The sequence below is a fragment of the Dendronephthya gigantea genome, unplaced genomic scaffold (assembly GCF_004324835.1).
Source record: "Dendronephthya gigantea isolate DGI-Jeju-01 unplaced genomic scaffold, DenGig_1.0 000123F, whole genome shotgun sequence".
Classification (NCBI taxonomy): Eukaryota; Metazoa; Cnidaria; class Anthozoa; order Malacalcyonacea; family Nephtheidae; genus Dendronephthya; species Dendronephthya gigantea.
This window is the reverse complement of record NW_021163133.1, coordinates 269,042-287,932: the sequence shown is the minus strand read 5'-3', so window position 1 is coordinate 287,932 and position 18,891 is coordinate 269,042. Positions and strand designations below refer to the sequence as shown.

Sequence of the window (18,891 nt, the reverse complement as noted above, 5' to 3'; positions counted from 1 at the left end):
AGATAGTTTATCATTACAAACAGACCGCGGATTATTAAATGAAAGTACAATGTGATTACGATTGGTCCAAATCGTTCCAATTGAATTTGCAGAGCCCGTTGTGAATAGCTGCTGACATGTTCAAAAAACCCTTTTCTTCCACTGGCTGTACGAGGACGGTTGTAAGAAGACGCAACGTCTACTTGGTTTGGATCTAAATGTTCCGATCGAATTTTCTTTGACATTTGATGGTATTCATCAGCATGTTCCCGGTCACCTCGCTTCCTACACACTTCACCAAGGTTGTCGTAACAAGTAGCCACACCAATGTGGTTTGGGCCCAATTTTCCCACAGTAATTTCAAGCGCTCGTCGATGATATTTACTAGCTTGTTCAAGATCACCTTTATCAGCATACACATTACCGAGGTTACTGCAAGAATGGGCAATGTCAATGTGGTTTGGTTCCAGTTGTTCCATTCGAATATTTAGTGCCCGATGGTGATAATCACTCTCGCGTTCCAGATCACCTGTATCTCCACACAGAACACCTAAGACGTGGTAAGACATCGCAACGTCAATATGCTTTGCTCCTAATTGTTGTAATCGAATTTCCAGAGCTCGTTGTGCATAATCAGTAGCACATTTCAAATCACCTTTTTTTCTATAAACAATGCCTAGGTTGTAGTAAGAAGAAGCAACTTCAGTATGGTTTGCTCCTAATAGATCTGAACGAATTTTCAGAGCCTGCAGATGATAATCGCATGCTTGTTCCAGATATCCTTGTTTACCGCAAAGATTACCAAGGTTGGTGTAAGACGTAGCAACGTCAACATGGTTTGGCCCGAAATGATTTAATTGAATTGCAAGTGCGCGATGATAATAATCTCTAGCACTTTTTAGATTATCCTTTTGAAAACACACATTGCCAATGGTGTTGTAGGAGTCTGCGACCAAATAATGATTTGCACCTAATTGTTCTAATCGGATTTTCAATGCCAGTTGATAATACGTACTAGCTTGTTCAAGATCACCTTTTTCAAGCCACACAGTACCAATTAAGGCCGTCATAAATATTCGCGACATCAATATTGTTTGTTCTAAATTGTTCCAAGTTAATTTTTAGTGCCCGTTGATAATAATCATTAGCATGTTCCAAATCACCTTTGTGAGCAAACACAGCACCTAAGTTGCAGTAACAAGACGCAACACGAATATGGTTTGGTCCTAATTGTTCTAAATGAATTTTTAGAGCCTGTTCATGATATTTTCTAGCGTGTTCCAGATCGCCTTTAATGCAACACACACCCCCTAGGTTGCCGTAAGAAGAAGCCACGTCTACATGGTTTTGTCCTAATTGTTCTAATTGAATTTTTAACGCCTTTTCAAAACATTCACTTGCATTTTCCAGATCGCCTTTAATGCTATACATTTTACCCAGATTCGTGTAAGATGACGCAACCTGTATATCGTTTGGTTCCAACTGTTCTAATCTAATTTTTAGTGACCGTTGAAGATAATCACTACCATGTTCCAGATCACCTTTCTCCAAGAGCACATTACCAAGGTTGTTGTAACAAATAGCAAGATCAGTGTGATGTGGTCCTAATTCTTTCAAAATAATATCCAGTGATTGTTGGTGATAATAACTAGCCTGTTCAAGATCACCTTTGTCGCTATACACATTACCCAGGCTGTCGTATGAATCAGCAACGTCAATGAGGTTTGGTTCTGCTTGTTCCAATTGAACTTTCAATGCCTCATGTTGAAATTCCATAGAAAGATTAAGTTCGGAAAAGTAGCGTAAAGTTTTCCCGAAAAACAGGTACATTTGAGAAATTTCAGTGCTGTCAAAGTTTGAGCATATCGAGTGTAATGCTTGTTTAGGAAACATTCTTTTAATTTCTTTGTGAAATGCTTTCAAATGTGGAACCAATTTGATTTTATCTTTCCTGCGAAAGAAGCAAACCATTGTTTTTAGAACCATGTAAATTACACTGTTCATTTTTTCTTCGTGAAATGCTTTCAAATGTGGAACCAATTTGATTTTATCTTTCCTGTGAAAGAAGCAAACCATTGTTTTTAGAACCATGTAAATTACACTGTTCATTTTTTCTTTTTTATTTGGAATCTCGTCTTCGGAAACAGAGGTATCATTGAGTGCTTTAGCACCACAAAATGTTTTGATTGCATCATGAACAACACGATGCAGTCGAACATCCTTCTCTTCATTTCCGACATGAAGAAATAACGAAGAAAATTGCATTTCAAGAAGGATATCCTCGACATCTATATCGATATCTTGTTGCCGAATGTATATTACAACAAGATCAAGTGGTAATGGTTCAAACGATATCAAAGAGAAAAGGTTGAAAGCGTGTTTAAGGATTGTGTTATTTTCTGTACATTTTTCAACAGCTAACAGCACTGCTGTGCTCATGGTGGACGAATATGCTGCTGAATTTATCTGCTGAAGACGTTTTTCCGTTAATCCTCTTTTACCTTTCTCAAGCTTTCCTAAATAATCTCGCCACGAAAAATCTGGGGAACTCTTGATGACTTGTTTCATATACACAGCTGCCGCAGCCATGGCGAGTGGTTGACGATCTAACTTCTCAGCCACCTCTTCTAGTAGTAATGGATCATCGACCTCGGTACACGATAAGGTACTTCGGTACAGGGCAAGCAGCTGGCGACAATCTTGGTCATTCATACCATGAATAAGTGAGATATGCTTAGTTGAAATGCTGTCTTGTGGAGCTGCATTTGTATTCTGAGTTGTTAATATAACTTGACCGTCCTTCCAAACTTCGTCTCCTTTCAGAGGCACTAGTGGGGATATGAGTTCTAGATTTTCCACATCGCTACAATAATCCACCATTTCTTCCAGTTTTTAATTTTGCATGATACTCGCGATCTTAAATCTTTGATTTTCTCTTCCTTAGTTTTAGATGAACTTGAAACATTTTGTAATGCCCTCTCGTTACAATTCAGCCGACGACAAAAATCTTCATATGAATATAGAAGAGAATCTAAATCTTTTCCGTTCAATGTCATTACAAACATTGCTTCGTCCTTCGCATGAACGTCTTTGCAAATATCTTCACAAACTTGTCTGGCGAGTTGAGATTTTCCACTACCTGGATTCCCAGAGATGTAAAAATATGTAAGTTTGCCATCGTTATCACTGCGCAACTCTTCAAGGTCTTGTCTTATCTCGTGTATCTTGTCAGAACGGTAAACGACTTCATGGGCTGGTTCAGGGGGAAGAATTATAAATGAGGCAAAGAGGTTTTTTATTCGAACGACCTCGTTGATTGACAGTCCCAATGCACCCAATGCATTCTCAACTTTTGTTGTCATGGTTTGAAATTCTTTATCGGTTAGCCTTTTGTCAGGTATTTCATGAACTATTTCATTTCGCAGTTTTCGAAGAATATCGATTTCGGTCTTTTCTGTTGTACTAAGTCTACCACCGATTGAGTTGGAATAAAGAATTGCATCAAAAAGTACGGTACAATCCCACTCATTTGTATTTCCATTTTTAAATTTGGACTGAAGCATGGTCTTATTTGGCCTTCTTCGTTTTTTCTCCAGATTGAACAACTGACTACCACTGACGTTTGTGTCATCCCATGCTCCGAGAGACGCCTGGTAACGTTTGTTCCATTCGTGTTTAAAGAAATCCCTCAATTCCCTCCTTACAGCATCTGTGACAATGTATTCCGCTCGAATGTAGTTTTGACTTTCCTCGCTTTCCCATGGTATACCAGAAATTTCTGTTCCTAAAGAAAAAAGTGAATCAAACATATTTGCAGTGAGTTGTGTCTGGAATTTCCGCGCCGTAAAACTTACAGCGGAGGCACGTAAATCTGGGAAACACTGAACCTGGAAGTATAGTACATTTTCTCCCTTGCATTTTGGTAATAAAGTGTCCGCACGAAGAGATACACATTATAGTATTTGTAGTAATGGTTTACAATTCAAAGTCGGTTCATAACTCAGTATTAAGGCACACACGCACGCGGCGTGATTAGACAACGCGACGCGAGTGTTCAGTTTTTCGAAGTAAATAAAATAAATTCTGGGCCTTGGGCCCCACACATGTGAAAATCTGCTATCTTTATAATTTAGTAATTATAAAGAATATCATGCATAACATCATCAAACTTAGAGATTTTTGAAACACATTCGCGTAGGCGGATCCCGTCCCTTTAAAACTCGTATTGTACAGGTGAAATAGATTTGTACTGACCCGAATTAAACGGAGATTACAGTTTTGTGGAGCTTGTGACAACGCAGTTGAATACTAATTCTCTAGTTCTACAAGTACTAAGTACTACTCGAAATTCCTAAAGTGTTATAATATCACTTTAATTTCAAAATTGTAAGGTTGAGTTAGTAGAATTACGGTCAATTGCTTCGACTTTTTTTACTCTCGCGAAAATTTGGAAAATTTGACCAACTTTCCGGCCTTGTATTTTTTCTAGAAAAGGGCTTCTACTGTGAGACTGGAGATTTTTGGGTTGCGAAATTCGAATTCGTAACAACAGCTGAAACATTGGATTTAAAATACTAAACATTGGATGTAAAATAGAATTGTGTTCACTAAGTTTCATAGGACTTGGGGTATTTAAATCTTCCCCCAAAAATTTGAAATGTAAAATGTCAGGGCAACGATCTGTGCGAAAGCAGGTAATGGATAGGAGTAAAGAATAGGCGTTGTAGTCTGTAGATTTGTTCCTTCTTATTCAGACGGAACATAAATGAAGCTGGCAGATGCAATCTAGTCCCTCAAGTCTGCAATTCGTCCTAAAGCGGTTTTCCACAGGGCAGAAAATGTATTTAGGTTGGTTATATTCATATATTCATTTTCACTTTGACATTCAAGACTACGAATTTGAAATTATATAGATAAATAAATATATGTGCGAATATATGGAAATGCCCACCTACTTATCAAGATGGTGACAGACTTATAGGTTTATTAAACTCTTTATTATATCCATTTTGAAATCAATGGTGTTTCTTGTAATCTGATTGGTTAAAAATTATGTGATTAATTCCCAAATCGCACTATTTTCCAGCATTAATCACATCAATAAGATTGAAGCTCTGCACCACAATAACCAATCAGATTTAGTATTTCAGTGTAACTATCCAATCAAATTACAAGGGAAAATGGCACAAAATTTTATTATTTTGAATTTTCAAATGCCCCGCAAAATTTCTTGATAAAAATAGAAGAAAATTACTCACATTTTACACCGTTTTCGGTTCTTTCAGCCATTATTAATGCTAAGTACCAAGTACTTTCATGGCATATTCTCCACTTTTAACTCGTGTTGAAGAGGATAAATTTGAAAAATTCTGTCACAGACCTTATTGCTGGATGCAAAATTTTGGTTGTCTAAAAAACTTAAGCGAATTGTTAGTTCTCGCCACTTATTCAATTAGGCGTTTATAATACCTATACTCATATATAGTGTTGTTTCTGATGATGACTATAGTTTAGTCGAATCGACGACATATATATTTCTAAATATTTACTCTTTACGGAGTCTCTATCGTTTTATATTTTTATCAAAATACTCAGTGGTTCCTGTAATTTATAGTGTTGGCTATCACGGCTATACGGGCCTCCAGTCCGATATAACTACATTTAAAACGTAAAGAAGCCCGTAAAATAGTTCACGCTTCATATTTGAACGGAAATAGTAATACACAAATCTCGAATTATTTCATGTACAACCAGGATTGAATCCTGTTCTATTACAAAACGTGAAGACACATTTTCAAATGATTTCTAAGGAGTAAAGCGCCAGACTGGCAGTCTTCATGCACACAGTGCCGAAACATAATAATGACATATTATGCCATAATCGGGGGGTTCACATTCGTATTTGTTCTGCCCCTCGGATTTAAGTCCTCGGAGTCCTATATTTTCAAGAATTTTTCCTTTGATAATTGATATCTTTTTTAAATACGCACATACTATATTCTAATGATCACTAAAAATTCGTGAACTTTGATAAATTAAATGAAAATGTTGTTGTCTTACAATATTAATTAATTATAAGGTATCATGTAGCAACTTTTAGAGTTACATATACCATTGTAGTTCGCCATGCAGTTGTTTTAAGAATTTGAAGTATCTGGAATTTCATCAATCTTGCCTTTCTTGTTAATTATATCCAATAATTATTCCAGTTATTAACGGATCAGTAGTAACGAGAGAGATGAAATATTACGTTGATACATACTATGCAGGTCTGTCGCGGGATCGTTTATTATACTGATCATTAGCCGGTATATTTTATTGGGATTTAAGCGTATCTTATATTAATTTTAATTGTAGAAGCTTCAATTCGGTATCGCTTGTACACGTAAGGCTTAAATAGCGTAAATAAATATATAACAGTAAATATTCTGAATTTTGTTAACAATTTATATAGCTTTAATTCATACTATATCACCCATAAAGTCCTCTGGACGTGCGTGACTCATCACAAGATCTGATTTTTGATTAACTGTAAATGATTTGAGATTAAACCGTCAAGCGGTAAGAGAACTCCAGATGAAAATTATAGCCGAGCCAATAATTCGTAAATTGATCGATATCAGCAACACTAATCTCGTCAAATGCATGCACGATCACATGCTGATGAACTACAAAAAACTACAAAAACTAAACAAAAGCTTCTTAGTTGATCACAGCAGCTACATCCATACATTTTACGAGCAGTGGAATGTGCCTCGTCACTTTAGTGGGAAATAATAATTAATCTAGTGACCAAACTAATTTAGACCGCAATATATAAGATGTATAAACCTCAATTTTGCTTCCTGTACAACTAGGATAGAATTACTCCAGTCCTAAGAGACGTAGTTTGAATGATTAATGTGAAGATAGCAATCAAAGAGATTCTTCCAAGTGTTGTCTTATTTTCAAACGAAACGAAATATGGCATAGGCATCTCCCCTTTGTTATTTGATATCTCATCTTGAAATACATCACGTCTGTGTATCCATGAGCTATCAATCAAGACGGACCAATATCCCGCAGGTTGACTGTACAAACTCTCAACTGTCAAACTTCATAAATGGCAGAAGGCATCTATCGAGTACATGGAACCTAACAACACCCTGTTCAAGTCTCAACCAGAGACAGAATCAAGCGACGACCTCAGTGCGAAGGAAATGTATACTGACTATACTGCTGTTCTTCGACTGCCAGGGACGTCCTCATACGAGGTCAAGATCACTACTCTCTCGGACGCTGGAACCGCTGGAAACCATGTTGGGTCAACATCTGCAATCTTTGATGCCTCGGACGCTTTTGTGAATGGTGAGTGGGAATGATTTGGAAGCAAAACTAAAGATTTGGATTTACTGTTCCTCAAAACTTTTGAAAAATTATTTTTTTCAGGAACAATGCTGGGCATTTCAGAGAAAATGGACCAATTTAAGAACTATCTTTTTGAAAGCTTTGAGGACGGCTGCGCTCTTAAAGGAATGGTAATCGGTGTTATTGTTGGAACTCTTGCAACACTGATTATCATAACCATGGTATATGTCCTCAGCAGGTATTAACAGCAAGCACCTTGAAGTGACAGGAAAGAAAACAAACCCCAACCAATGGCAACGTGTAGTTTAACAAAATATTATGATTTATGTTGCAGATATTGCTGCAAGTGCGTAAGATATTGCTGCAAGAAACGCGGTAACAATTCTGGTGTAAAACTGAATAGAAGTGGGCAGACATCAAGCACTAAAACACCTGAACCTTATGTCATTATTGATATACTCGGCTTTGACGTAAGTTTGGCATTATTTCCTGCAACAGGGGAATAAGTCAACGGTTTAAAAGCTAATTCAAATAATTTATTTTCAACAGCCTGTTCCAGCAGATACAACTGAAGTAACTCAACGAGCAGAGAGCAAAGAAAGCGTGATTGTTGAAGTCGACAACGCAGCTTACAGCCCAGCCGACAATGATGTGGTTAAAGAGGATGCACCTGAAGCAGAGGGAGAATCACATGATGATGGAGAGACCGCACAATGTGAACAACATGAAGTTACTGTTGAGCCAGAAACCATCAATAGCGAGGACGAACCTCGCAGCATTTGAGGATTAAAGACAGATGCTGAGGGAGGGAGGGATACTGAACTACCAAAATTTAAAGGAGGGGGGTGGGAACATAACTGCAGTATTAACGCACACGGATTACAGTAACATATATGTTAAATGGTATAAATTTTTTCTTGTACAGTATTGATTGCAATGATATATGACATTTGATTAAAATTTTTAAAACTTTTACATGGTATCATTGTTCGAGTTTGATCCGTTTACACCACCGTGATTTTAACTCTAATCTATATCTTAATCTCAATCAGCTAATCCTAAACCCAATGCTTTTATGCTAAAAATGCACAACAGAGGTTTACCCCAGAGACTGACAAGTCATGAAAACCATCGAGAGGGATGGGACTAGAAACAAGCCAATTAACGATTTATTAGTGACGTTATAATTTCATTACGACGTCAATAATTTCATTATAGCTTCATTGGCATGTACGAGTGACATTGCAAAAATGGAGCGAGCTAAACTGTTGATAATTGTTTTCTTAGGAGTGCTGACATTCCTGTTTGAATGTCCAACCGGCAGTGTTGCTGCCAGAATCTGCCCATTGCGGGCTGAACCCGTTTATCCTGCACAGGAAAACGGCATTTTGCGGTGCGCGTGTGCGCGCCCGTTCTTGGGAAGAATTGTCGCTACAAACGTAAGATGAATACAGCAATTTCTTGTGTTCTTTCAGAGTTCTTTATAATAACATCATTATTTCTTTAGAGCAAAATGGAACCATTGCGCTGAACGCGACAAGACTGACCAAGGAGTCGGTGTTGATGAAATGGAAAGGAAATGCCGAGCCAAATGAAGGGCGAAGATACTTGATATCTGTTCGCAAAGTTGAGTACAAACTCTCAACTGTCAAACTTCATAAATGGCAGAAGGCATCTATCGAGTACATGGAACCTAACAACACCCTGTTCAAGTCTCAACAAGAGACAGAATCAAGCGACGACCTCAGTGCGAAGGAAACGTATACTGACTATACTGCTGTTCTTCGACTGCCAGGGACGTCCTCATACGAGGTCAAGATCACTACTCTCTCGGACGCTGGAACCGCTGGAAACCATGTTGGGTCAACATCTGCAATCTTTGATGCCTCGGACGCTTTTGTGAATGGTGAGTGGGAATGATTTGGAAGCAAAACTAAAGATTTGGATTTACTGTTCCTCAAAACTTTTGAAAAATTATTTTTTTCAGGAACAATGCTGGGCATTTCAGAGAAAATGGACCAATTTAAGAACTATCTTTTTCAAAGCTTTGAGGACGGCTGCGCTCTTAATGGAATGGTAATCGGTGTTGTTGTTGGAACTCTTGCAACACTGATTATCATAACCATGGTATATGTCCTCAGCAGGTATTAACAGCAAGCACCTTGAAGTGACAGGAAATAAAACAAACCCCAACCAATGGCAACGTGTAGTTTAACAAAATATTATGATTTATGTTGCAGATATTGCTGCAAGTGCGTAAGATATTGCTGCAAGAAACGCGGTAACAATTCTGGTGTAAAACTGAATAGAAGTGGGCAGACATCAAGCACTAAAACACCTGAACCTTATGTCATTATTGATATACTCGGCTTTGACGTAAGTTTGGCATTATTTCCTGCAACAGGGGAATAAATCAACGGTTTAAAAGCTAATTCAAATAATTTATTTTCAACAGCCTGTTCCAGCAGATACAACTGAAGTAACTCAACGAGCAGAGAGCAAAGAGTGCGTGATTGTTGAAGTCGACAACGCAGCTTACAGCCCAGCCGATAATGATGTGGTTAAAGAGGATGCACCTGAAGCAGAGGGAGAATCACATGATGATGGAGAGACCGCACAATGTGAACAACATGAAGTTACTGTTGAGCCAGAAACCATCAATAGCGAGGAAGAACCCCGCAGCATTTGAGGATTTAAGACAGATCCTGAGGGAGGGAGGGATACTGAACTACCAAAATTTTAAGGAGGGGGGTGGGAACATAACTGCAGTATTAACGGACACGGATTACAGTAACATATATGTTAAATGGTATAATTTTTTCTTGTACAGTATTGATTGCAATGATATATGACATTTGATTAAAATTTTTAAAACTTTATACATGGTATCGTTGTTCGAGTTTGATCCGTTACACCACCGTGATTTTAACTCTAATCTATATCTTAATCTCAATCAGCTAATCCTAAACCCAATGCTTTTATGCTAAAAATGCACAACAGAGGTTTACCCCAGAGACTGACAAGTCATGAAAACCATCGAGAGGGATGGGACTAGAAACAAGCCAATTAACGATTTATTAGTGACGTTATAATTTCATTACGACGTCAATAATTTCATTATAGCTTCATTGGCATGTACGAGTGACATTGCAAAAATGGAGCGAGCTAAACTGTTGATAATTGTTTTCTTAGGAGTGCTGACATTCCTGTTTGAATGTCCAACCGGCAGTGTTGCTGCCAGAATCTGCCCATTGCGGGCTGAACCCGTTTATCCTGCACAGGAAAACGGCATTTTGCGGTGCGCGTGTGCGCGCCCGTTCTTTGGGAAGAATTGTCGCTACAAACGTAAGATGAATACAGCAATTTCTTGTGTTCTTTCAGAGTTCCTTTATAATAACATCATTATTTCTTTTAGAGCAAAATGGAACCATTGCGCTGAACGCGACAAGACTGACCAAGGAGTCGGTGTTGATGAAATGGAAAGAAAATGCCGAGCCAAATGAAGGGCGAAGATACTTGATATCTGTTCGCAAAGTTGAGTACAAACTCTCAACTGTCAAACTTCATAAATGGCAGAAGGCATCTATCGAGTACATGGAACCTAACAACACCCTGTTCAAGTCTCAACAAGAGACAGAATCAAGCGACGACCTCAGTGCGAAGGAAACGTATAGTGACTATACTGCTGTTCTTCGACTGCCAGGGACGTCCTCATACGAGGTCAAGATCACTACTCTCTCGGACGCTGGAACCGCTGGAAACCATGTTGGGTCAACATCTGCAATCTTTGATGCCTCGGACGCTTTTGTGAATGGTGAGTGGGAATGATTTGGAAGCAAAACTAAAGATTTGGATTTACTGTTCCTCAAAACTTTTGAAAAATTATTTTTTTCAGGAACAATGCTGGGCATTTCAGAGAAAATGGACCAATTTAAGAACTATCTTTTTCAAAGCTTTGAGGACGGCTGCGCTCTTAAAGGAATGGTAATCGGTGTTGTTGTTGGAACTCTTGCAACACTTGTAATATTGCTTGTTTCTTACGCTTTTTCTATGTATCTTTCTATATCCCTTACATAACTAGATCTCCCTCAATTAATGTCAATCAATCCCCTAATCAATATCAAGTCTATATTTAGCTATTACTGTCCGTGTCTATATATATATATACATTACATCTCTCCCTTTGTTTAATGAATTATCAAGTTTGGGTTTATTGCATTTCCAAAAAGTTCTCTCTGTCTACGCTGCCTTGTTGACCTTCTCACCACTGGTTCTGGCGTTGGTTCGTCCGCTGCTCGTTCGATGAGTGCATTTCCTGTCGGTATGTTCCAATCATCTTCATCTTCGGATTCCTTTGCGGCGTCTGGTATCTTCTTAAAGAACGATACATTTCTTGTCACCTTATGTCTTTGGTTTTCAGCTACTATTGTAACTCCTTTACGTTCAAGCACCGTGTAAGGAGTTGGTTCGAACTTGGTTGTAAATTTGTTTTTCTTTTTCTGTCTAAGAATGACTGTGTCTCCCACTTGTATCTCTGACGGCGCCACTCTCCTTCGTTTGTTTGCGTATTCTCTCCCTTTGTCTTTGGCATTGGAGTCATTCGATTTGGCTTCTTTATGTCTGTTTAGTACTTTAGCTTTTGGGTTCAACATGGGTAGGACTCCTCTGACAGGCCGATTAAAGAGAAGCTGAGCGGGCGGTATGTTGGTAGAACAATGGGGTGTGGTGCGATAGCTTAACAGGAACCTCGAAAGTTCTTGGACCCAGTTACGATGTTCTGAACGAGCGGTCTTGATTGCTTTTGCCAAAGGTTTCATAAAAGCTTCTGCTTCTGAGTTACCTTGTGGCCATTCAGGTGTTGATGTCTCATGTTCTACGCCAATCTTTGTTAAATAATCTTTGAATTCTTTACTATTGAAAGGAGGACCGTTATCCGTCTTTATTTTCAGTGGAATTCCATGTCGCGCGAAGATAGCATCGGTTTTTGGTATAAGTGCTTTAGCAGATGTACTTGTGATGATTTCAGCCTCCGGGTATCTTGAATATTTATCAATTAACACTATGATATACTGTCCGGTGGGAAGCGGGCCGTAGAAATCTGCATGTACAGTTTGCCAAGGACCGTCCGGCGTTTCTGGAGTTAGTAAAGGCTGGGGTGGATCGGTTGGACCATTAATTTGGCACGGAAAGCAGGTATCGATCTCTTCTTTTACAGCTTTATCAATGTTAGGGAACCAGGCATACTGACGTAACAAGGCTTTTTTTTGACAAGTCCTTGATGACCGCTGTGGGCAAGTTTTACTATCTTCGCTTGTAGAGTTGATGGTATTATAATACGTGTTCCTCGGAGGATTACACCATTTGTATGGTCCACTGTTATTTCATCTTTGATGTTTATGAATGGCTTTACATGACTGCTGCCCCAGTTACCAGACTTAACTGCTTCTCTTACTGCATTGAGACTGGGATCCTTTTCCGTATGTTCCTTGATAACTTGTATTGGAATTGTGGTTTGCGCGGCATTAGTCGAGATGAAGTTTATGTATTCTTCAGCAAGGTTGTGTTTTGGTATCTTCGATTGCGGATGTCGTGACAGGAAATCTGCTGGGTTAACACTGCCTGGTTTGTAGATAACATTGAAATGGTATTGCTGAAGTCTTAGAAACCAACGTTCTATTCTAGCTGGAGGTTTGGACCGAGGATTGTTGTAGATCAACTGTAATGGCTTGTGATCAGTAATTAGGTTGAAAGGTGCACCGAACAGGTAAAGGTGAAAATGTTCAATGCCCCACACGATCGCGAGAGCTTCCCTCTCGGTTTGTGAGTACCGTTGTTCTACTGGGGATAATGCTCGGCTGGCATAAGCGATAGTGTTGTCTTCGTTTGTTTTTGGATCCTTTTGCGTCAATATGGCAGATAAACCAACGGGACTTGCATCCACCAGGACTGAGGTTTCTTTGGATGTATCGAAATGGCTCATAACTGGACTGTTAGTCAGAGCACTCTTTAGGTCTTCATATGCTTTCTGGTGTATTGTCGTCCATGTAAAACGAGCGTTTTTTTGGGTCAACTTTCTGAGTGGCTCTGTAATGGTCGCGTAGTTTTTGATGAACTTAGCGCTGTAGTTAGCCATTCCTAATAGACTTCTCACTTCACCGACTGTTGTTGGTGGTTTTGTATTGGCGAAAGCGTCCACTTTCTTGGGGTCTGGGCTAACACCTTTTCTGTGAATACCAGTCCAAAGAATTCAAGATTCTTTTTGAGGAATTTGCACTTTTGTAGATTGAGAGTCAGGTTACTCTCTTGCAGACGTGTAAGTACTTCTTCTAATGCTTGGTCATGTTCCTGTCGAGTATTTCCAAACACGATGATGTCATCTGCGATGTTTTTAGCTCCTTGAATTCCTTGTAATGTCTCCTGTAGGGTGTGTTGGAAGAGTTCCGCTGCAGCATTTGTGCCGTAGTTTAATCTTTTATAGCGATATAAACCGAGATGAGTGGAGAAAGTTGTTATTCCCCGAGATGCTGGGTTCAGCTCCAGTTGATGGTAGGCTTGAGTTAGGTCAAGTTTTGAGAAAAACCGAGCTCCGTTAAGCTCAATAGAGACAGCTTCTAGAGTGGGTATGGGATGTCTAGTTCTCTGAATAGCTGTATTTGCTACTCGCATATCTACGCACAATCGAATCTTATCGTCACGCTTTGGGACGACGACGACTGGGGAAACCCACTCCGTTGAAATTCCTTCGGGTATTCTCTCAATGATGTCATCCTGTTCTAATCTGCGTATTTCATCTTCAATTTTTCCGCGTAAATGGAACGGTGCTCGGCGCTGCGGTTGTGCAACTGGTGAAACGGTTTCATCGATAACTAATTCGATTTGTTTGTTCTTTAGTTTCCCAAGTCCACAGAACACAGGGCCATGTTTATCTAGGATGCGTGCGAGGTTTTTATCGCTCGTTGTTGGTGTGATTTTTGAACGTTCTGTTTCCTTGTTTATCTGATTTAAATGGAGACTTACGAGTCCAAGTTCTTGTGCAGTTTCAGAACTAAGTAAACAACCGCCGTCGTCAGAAGTAACAAATATGGTAGCTACCGTGAATTTGTGTTTCGACTCTGCTAAAACGCGGAATTTTCCTTCCATCTTCACAGGTGTTGTGGAATTGAAGGGATATGCTTTCACGGATGTTGGCTGAAGTCGGATATCTCGCAGTTGTTGGAACGTGTGTTTATCGATTACATTTATGCTTGACCCCGTATCAATGGTCATTTTTACTCTTTGTCCATTGAGAGCAATTGACGCTTGCGGGTGTTTTTGTTTGTTGTTGACCGCGTAACAATATTCTGGACCACTACTGTCGCTGCTAGTGTTGTCCTGGAGGTCTGTGTTAACTGGTCGTAGGTCTTCGCGTGGTTTACCAGTTTGTCTATTTTCTCTCGTGTTGCTACTGCGGCACTGGCTAGCAAAATGGTTTAGTTTACCACAATTGGCACATGTCTTGTTTTTGGCAGGGCACGGTTTGTTGGTGTGAGGGTAGCTGCCACCACAGTAAAAACATGTCTTATTGGATGTCTTGTGTTTTGTTTCTTTCGCGGTTGGCGTTTTAACTGCTTGAATATTGCAGCTGTCTAAATGTCCTTCAATGTCAGCTGCATGCGTCTTGCTTATTTCTTCCCGCCTGGCTGCGAGCAAAAGATCTTTTAAAACATACTTGGGGTCTCGCAACGCTTGTTTACGCACGCGACTTGACTTTCCTCCAATAACAATTTGTACCATAATTTCGAACTCTACATCTGAAAACTCACAGTTTTTTGACAGTGTTCGTAGACGCGTGTGGTATTGATCTATCGTTTCCGTGTCGCTCTGTTTTGCTTGTCGAAATTTGTAGACTTCGTATAATCGATTTTTTTGAGGCTCGAAGTATTCGGTGAGAAGTTCCGTCGCTTTATCGAAGTCGTCGTCGTTACCAGGGTCTGGAAAGTGTCGAAAGATTTCCCGTACTCGCGGTCCTGCTTGGTATAAAAGTAATGCTCGTTGGCGTGTCTTGTTTGTAATGTTGCTCGCCGTTAGAAATGTTTTGAAATCTGCCAACCAAGTACGCCATTTAGCCGCTATATTTCCTCCCGCGTCAGCATCAGGGTCAAACGGTGGCATAGGCGTGAGATATGTCGCCATTATAATATGTTTTAATCACTTGTTTTAGTCTTCGTCGCCAATGTAATATTGCTTGTTTCTTACGCTTTTTCTATGTATCTTTCTATATCCCTTACATAACTAGATCTCCCTCAATTAATGTCAATCAATCCCCTAATCAATATCAAGTCTATATTTAGCTATTACTGTCCGTGTCTATATATATATATACATTACAACACTGATTATCATAACCATGGTATATGTCCTCAGCAGGTATTAACAGCAAGCACCTTGAAGTGACAGGAAAGAAAACAAACCCCAACCAATGGCAACGTGTAGTTTAACAAAATATTATGATTTATGTTGCAGATATTGCTGCAAGTGCGTAAGATATTGCTGCAAGAAACGCGGTAACAATTCTGGTGTAAAACTGAATAGAAGTGGGCAGACATCAAGCACTAAAACACCTGAACCTTATGTCATTATTGATATACTCGGCTTTGACGTAAGTTTGGCATTATTTCCTGCAACAGGGGAATAAGTCAACGGTTTAAAAGCTAATTCAAATAATTTATTTTCAACAGCCTGTTCCAGCAGATACAACTGAAGTAACTCAACGAGCAGAGAGCAAAGAAAGCGTGATTGTTGAAGTCGACAACGCAGCTTACAGCCCAGCCGACAATGATGTGGTTAAAGAGGATGCACCTGAAGCAGAGGGAGAATCACATGATGATGGAGAGACCGCACAATGTGAACAACATGAAGTTACTGTTGAGCCAGAAACCATCAATAGCGAGGACGAACCTCGCAGCCAGGGCCGTAACTAGAACGATAATTGGGGGGGTGTTTATTCATATATTCAGTTCTGCCCGACGGATTTCTATTGTAAGCTATTGCACTTACAAAAGAAACCCGTCGGGCAGAACTGAATATATGAATAAACACCCCCCCAATTATCGTTCTAGTTACGGCCCTGCTCGCAGCATTTGAGGATTAAAGACAGATGCTGAGGGAGGGAGGGATACTGAACTACCAAAATTTAAAGGAGGGGGGTGGGAACATAACTGCAGTATTAACGCACACGGATTACAGTAACATATATGTTAAATGGTATAAATTTTTTCTTGTACAGTATTGATTGCAATGATATATGACATTTGATTAAAATTTTTAAAACTTTATACATGGTATCATTGTTCGAGTTTGATCCGTTTACACCACCGTGATTTTAACTCTAATCTATATCTTAATCTCAATCAGCTAATCCTAAACCCAATGCTTTTATGCTAAAAATGCACAACAGAGGTTTACCCCAGAGACTGACAAGTCATGAAAACCATCGAGAGGGATGGGACTAGAAACAAGCCAATTAACGATTTATTAGTGACGTTATAATTTCATTACGACGTCAATAATTTCATTATAGCTTCATTGGCATGTACGAGTGACATTGCAAAAATGGAGCGAGCTAAACTGTTGATAATTGTTTCCTTAGGAGTGCTGACATTCCTGTTTGAATGTCCAACCGGCAGTGTTGCTGCCAGAATCTGCCCATTGCGGGCTGAACCCGTTTATCCTGCACAGGAAAACGGCATTTTGCGGTGCGCGTGTGCGCGCCCGTTCTTTGGGAAGAATTGTCGCTACAAACGTAAGATGAATACAGCAATATCTTGTGTTCTTTCAGAGTTCTTTTATAATAACATCATTATTTCTTTTAGAGCAAAATGGAACCATTGCGCTCAACGCGACAAGACTGACCAAGGAGTCGGTGTTGATGAAATGGAAAGAAAATGCCGAGCCGAATGAAGGGCGAAGATACTTGATATCTGTTCGCAAAGTTGAGTACAAACTCTCAACTGTCAAACTTCATAAATGGCAGAAGGCATTTATCGAGTACATGGAACCTAACAACACCCTGTTCAAGTCTCAACAAGAGACAGAATCAAGCGACGATTTCAGTGCGAAGGAAATGTATACTGACTATACCGCTGTTCTTCGACTGCCAGGGACGTCCTCATACGAGGTCAAGATCACTACTCTCTTGGACGCTGGAACCGCTGGAAACCATGTTGGGTCAACATCTGCAATCTTTGATGCCTCGGACGCTTTTGTGAATGGTGAGTGGGAATGATTTGGAAGCAAAACTAAAGATTTGGATTTACTGTTCCTCAAAACTTTTGAAAAATTATTTTTTTCAGGAACAATGCTGGGCATTTCAGAGAAAATGGACCAATTTAAGAACTATCTTTTTGAAAGCTTTGAGGACGGCTGCGCTCTTAAAGGAATGGTAATCGGCGTTGTTGTTGGAACTCTTGCAACACTGATTATCATAACCATGGTATATGTCCTCAGCAGGTATTAACAGCAAGCACCTTGAAGTGACAGGAAAGAAAACAAACCCCAACCAGTGGCAACGTGTAGTTTAACAAAATATTATGATTTATGTTGCAGATATTGCTGCAAGTGCGTAAGATATTGCTGCAAAAAGTAACAATTCTGGTGTAAAACTGAATAGAAGTGGGCAGACATCAAGCACTAAAACACCTGAACCTTATGTCATTATTGATATACTCGGCTTTGACGTAAGTTTGGCATTATTTCCTGCAACAGGGGAATAAGTCAACGGTTTAAAAGCTAATTCAAATAATTTATTTTCAACAGCCTGTTCCAGCAGATACAACTGAAGTAACTCAACGAGCAGAGAGCAAAGAGTGCGTGATTGTTGAAGTCGACAACGCAGCTTACAGCCCAGCCGATAATGATGTGGTTAAAGAAGATGCACCTGAAGCAGAGGGAGAATCACATGATGATGGAGAGACCGCACAATGTGAACAACATGAAGTTACTGTTGAGCCAGAAACCATCAATAGCGAGGACGAACCTCGCAGCATTTAAGGATTAAAGACAGATCCTGAGGGGGGGAGGGATACTGAACTACCAAAATTTTAAGGATGGGGGTGGGAACATAACTGCAGTATTAACGGACACGGATTACAGTAACATATATGTTAAATGGTATAAATTTTTTCTTGTACAGTATTGATTGCAATGATATATGACATTTGATTAAAATTTTGAAAACTTTATACATGGTATCGTTGTTCGAGTTTGATCCGTTTACACCACCGTGATTTTAACTCTAATCTATATCTTATTTCTTAATCTGAATCAGCCAATCCTAAACCCAATGCTTTTATGCTAAAAATGCACAACAGAGGTTTACCCCAGAGACTGACAAGTCATGAAAACCATCGAGAGGGATGGGACTAGAAACAAGCTAATTAACGATTTATTAGTAACGTTATAATTTCATTACGACGTCAATAATTTCATTATAGCTTCATTGGCATGTACGATCGAGTGACATTGCAAAAATGGAGCGAGCTAAACTGTTGATAATTGTTTTCTTAGGAGTGCTGACATTCCTGTTTG

General features: G+C 39.4%; 5 protein-coding genes across 5 annotated transcripts; 4 read left to right on the top strand and 1 right to left on the bottom strand.

The window, feature by feature from the left end:
* Positions 1-242: 242 nt before the first annotated feature.
* LOC114535745 lies at positions 243-1,969 on the top strand. Its single transcript, XM_028557053.1, has 4 exons — positions 243-311; positions 368-539; positions 660-785; positions 1,483-1,969. Exons 1-4 carry the CDS (start codon positions 243-245, stop codon positions 1,560-1,562), a joined length of 447 nt encoding a protein of 148 aa, XP_028412854.1. The 3' UTR covers positions 1,563-1,969.
* Positions 1,584-2,962, bottom strand: LOC114535744. The gene is made up of 2 exons (XM_028557052.1): positions 1,633-2,962; positions 1,584-1,589 (listed from the first exon to the last, which is right to left on the bottom strand). The coding sequence occupies exons 1-2, from the start codon at positions 2,857-2,859 to the stop codon at positions 1,584-1,586; spliced, it is 1,233 nt and encodes a 410-aa protein (XP_028412853.1). The 5' UTR covers positions 2,860-2,962.
* A 3,868-nt stretch (positions 2,963-6,830) lies between these two features.
* Positions 6,831-7,941, top strand: LOC114535767. The gene is made up of 2 exons (XM_028557088.1): positions 6,831-7,326; positions 7,408-7,941. Exons 1-2 carry the CDS (start codon positions 7,107-7,109, stop codon positions 7,569-7,571), a joined length of 384 nt encoding a protein of 127 aa, XP_028412889.1. The 5' UTR covers positions 6,831-7,106; the 3' UTR covers positions 7,572-7,941.
* Positions 7,942-8,967: 1,026 nt separating this feature from the next.
* LOC114535772 lies at positions 8,968-9,521 on the top strand. The gene is made up of 2 exons (XM_028557091.1): positions 8,968-9,232; positions 9,314-9,521. The coding sequence occupies exons 1-2, from the start codon at positions 9,013-9,015 to the stop codon at positions 9,475-9,477; spliced, it is 384 nt and encodes a 127-aa protein (XP_028412892.1). The 5' UTR covers positions 8,968-9,012; the 3' UTR covers positions 9,478-9,521.
* Positions 9,522-10,455: 934 nt separating this feature from the next.
* On the top strand, positions 10,456-11,408 carry LOC114535756. Its single transcript, XM_028557064.1, has 3 exons — positions 10,456-10,671; positions 10,742-11,140; positions 11,222-11,408. Exons 1-3 carry the CDS (start codon positions 10,482-10,484, stop codon positions 11,401-11,403), a joined length of 771 nt encoding a protein of 256 aa, XP_028412865.1. The 5' UTR covers positions 10,456-10,481; the 3' UTR covers positions 11,404-11,408.
* Positions 11,409-18,891: the final 7,483 nt, after the last annotated feature.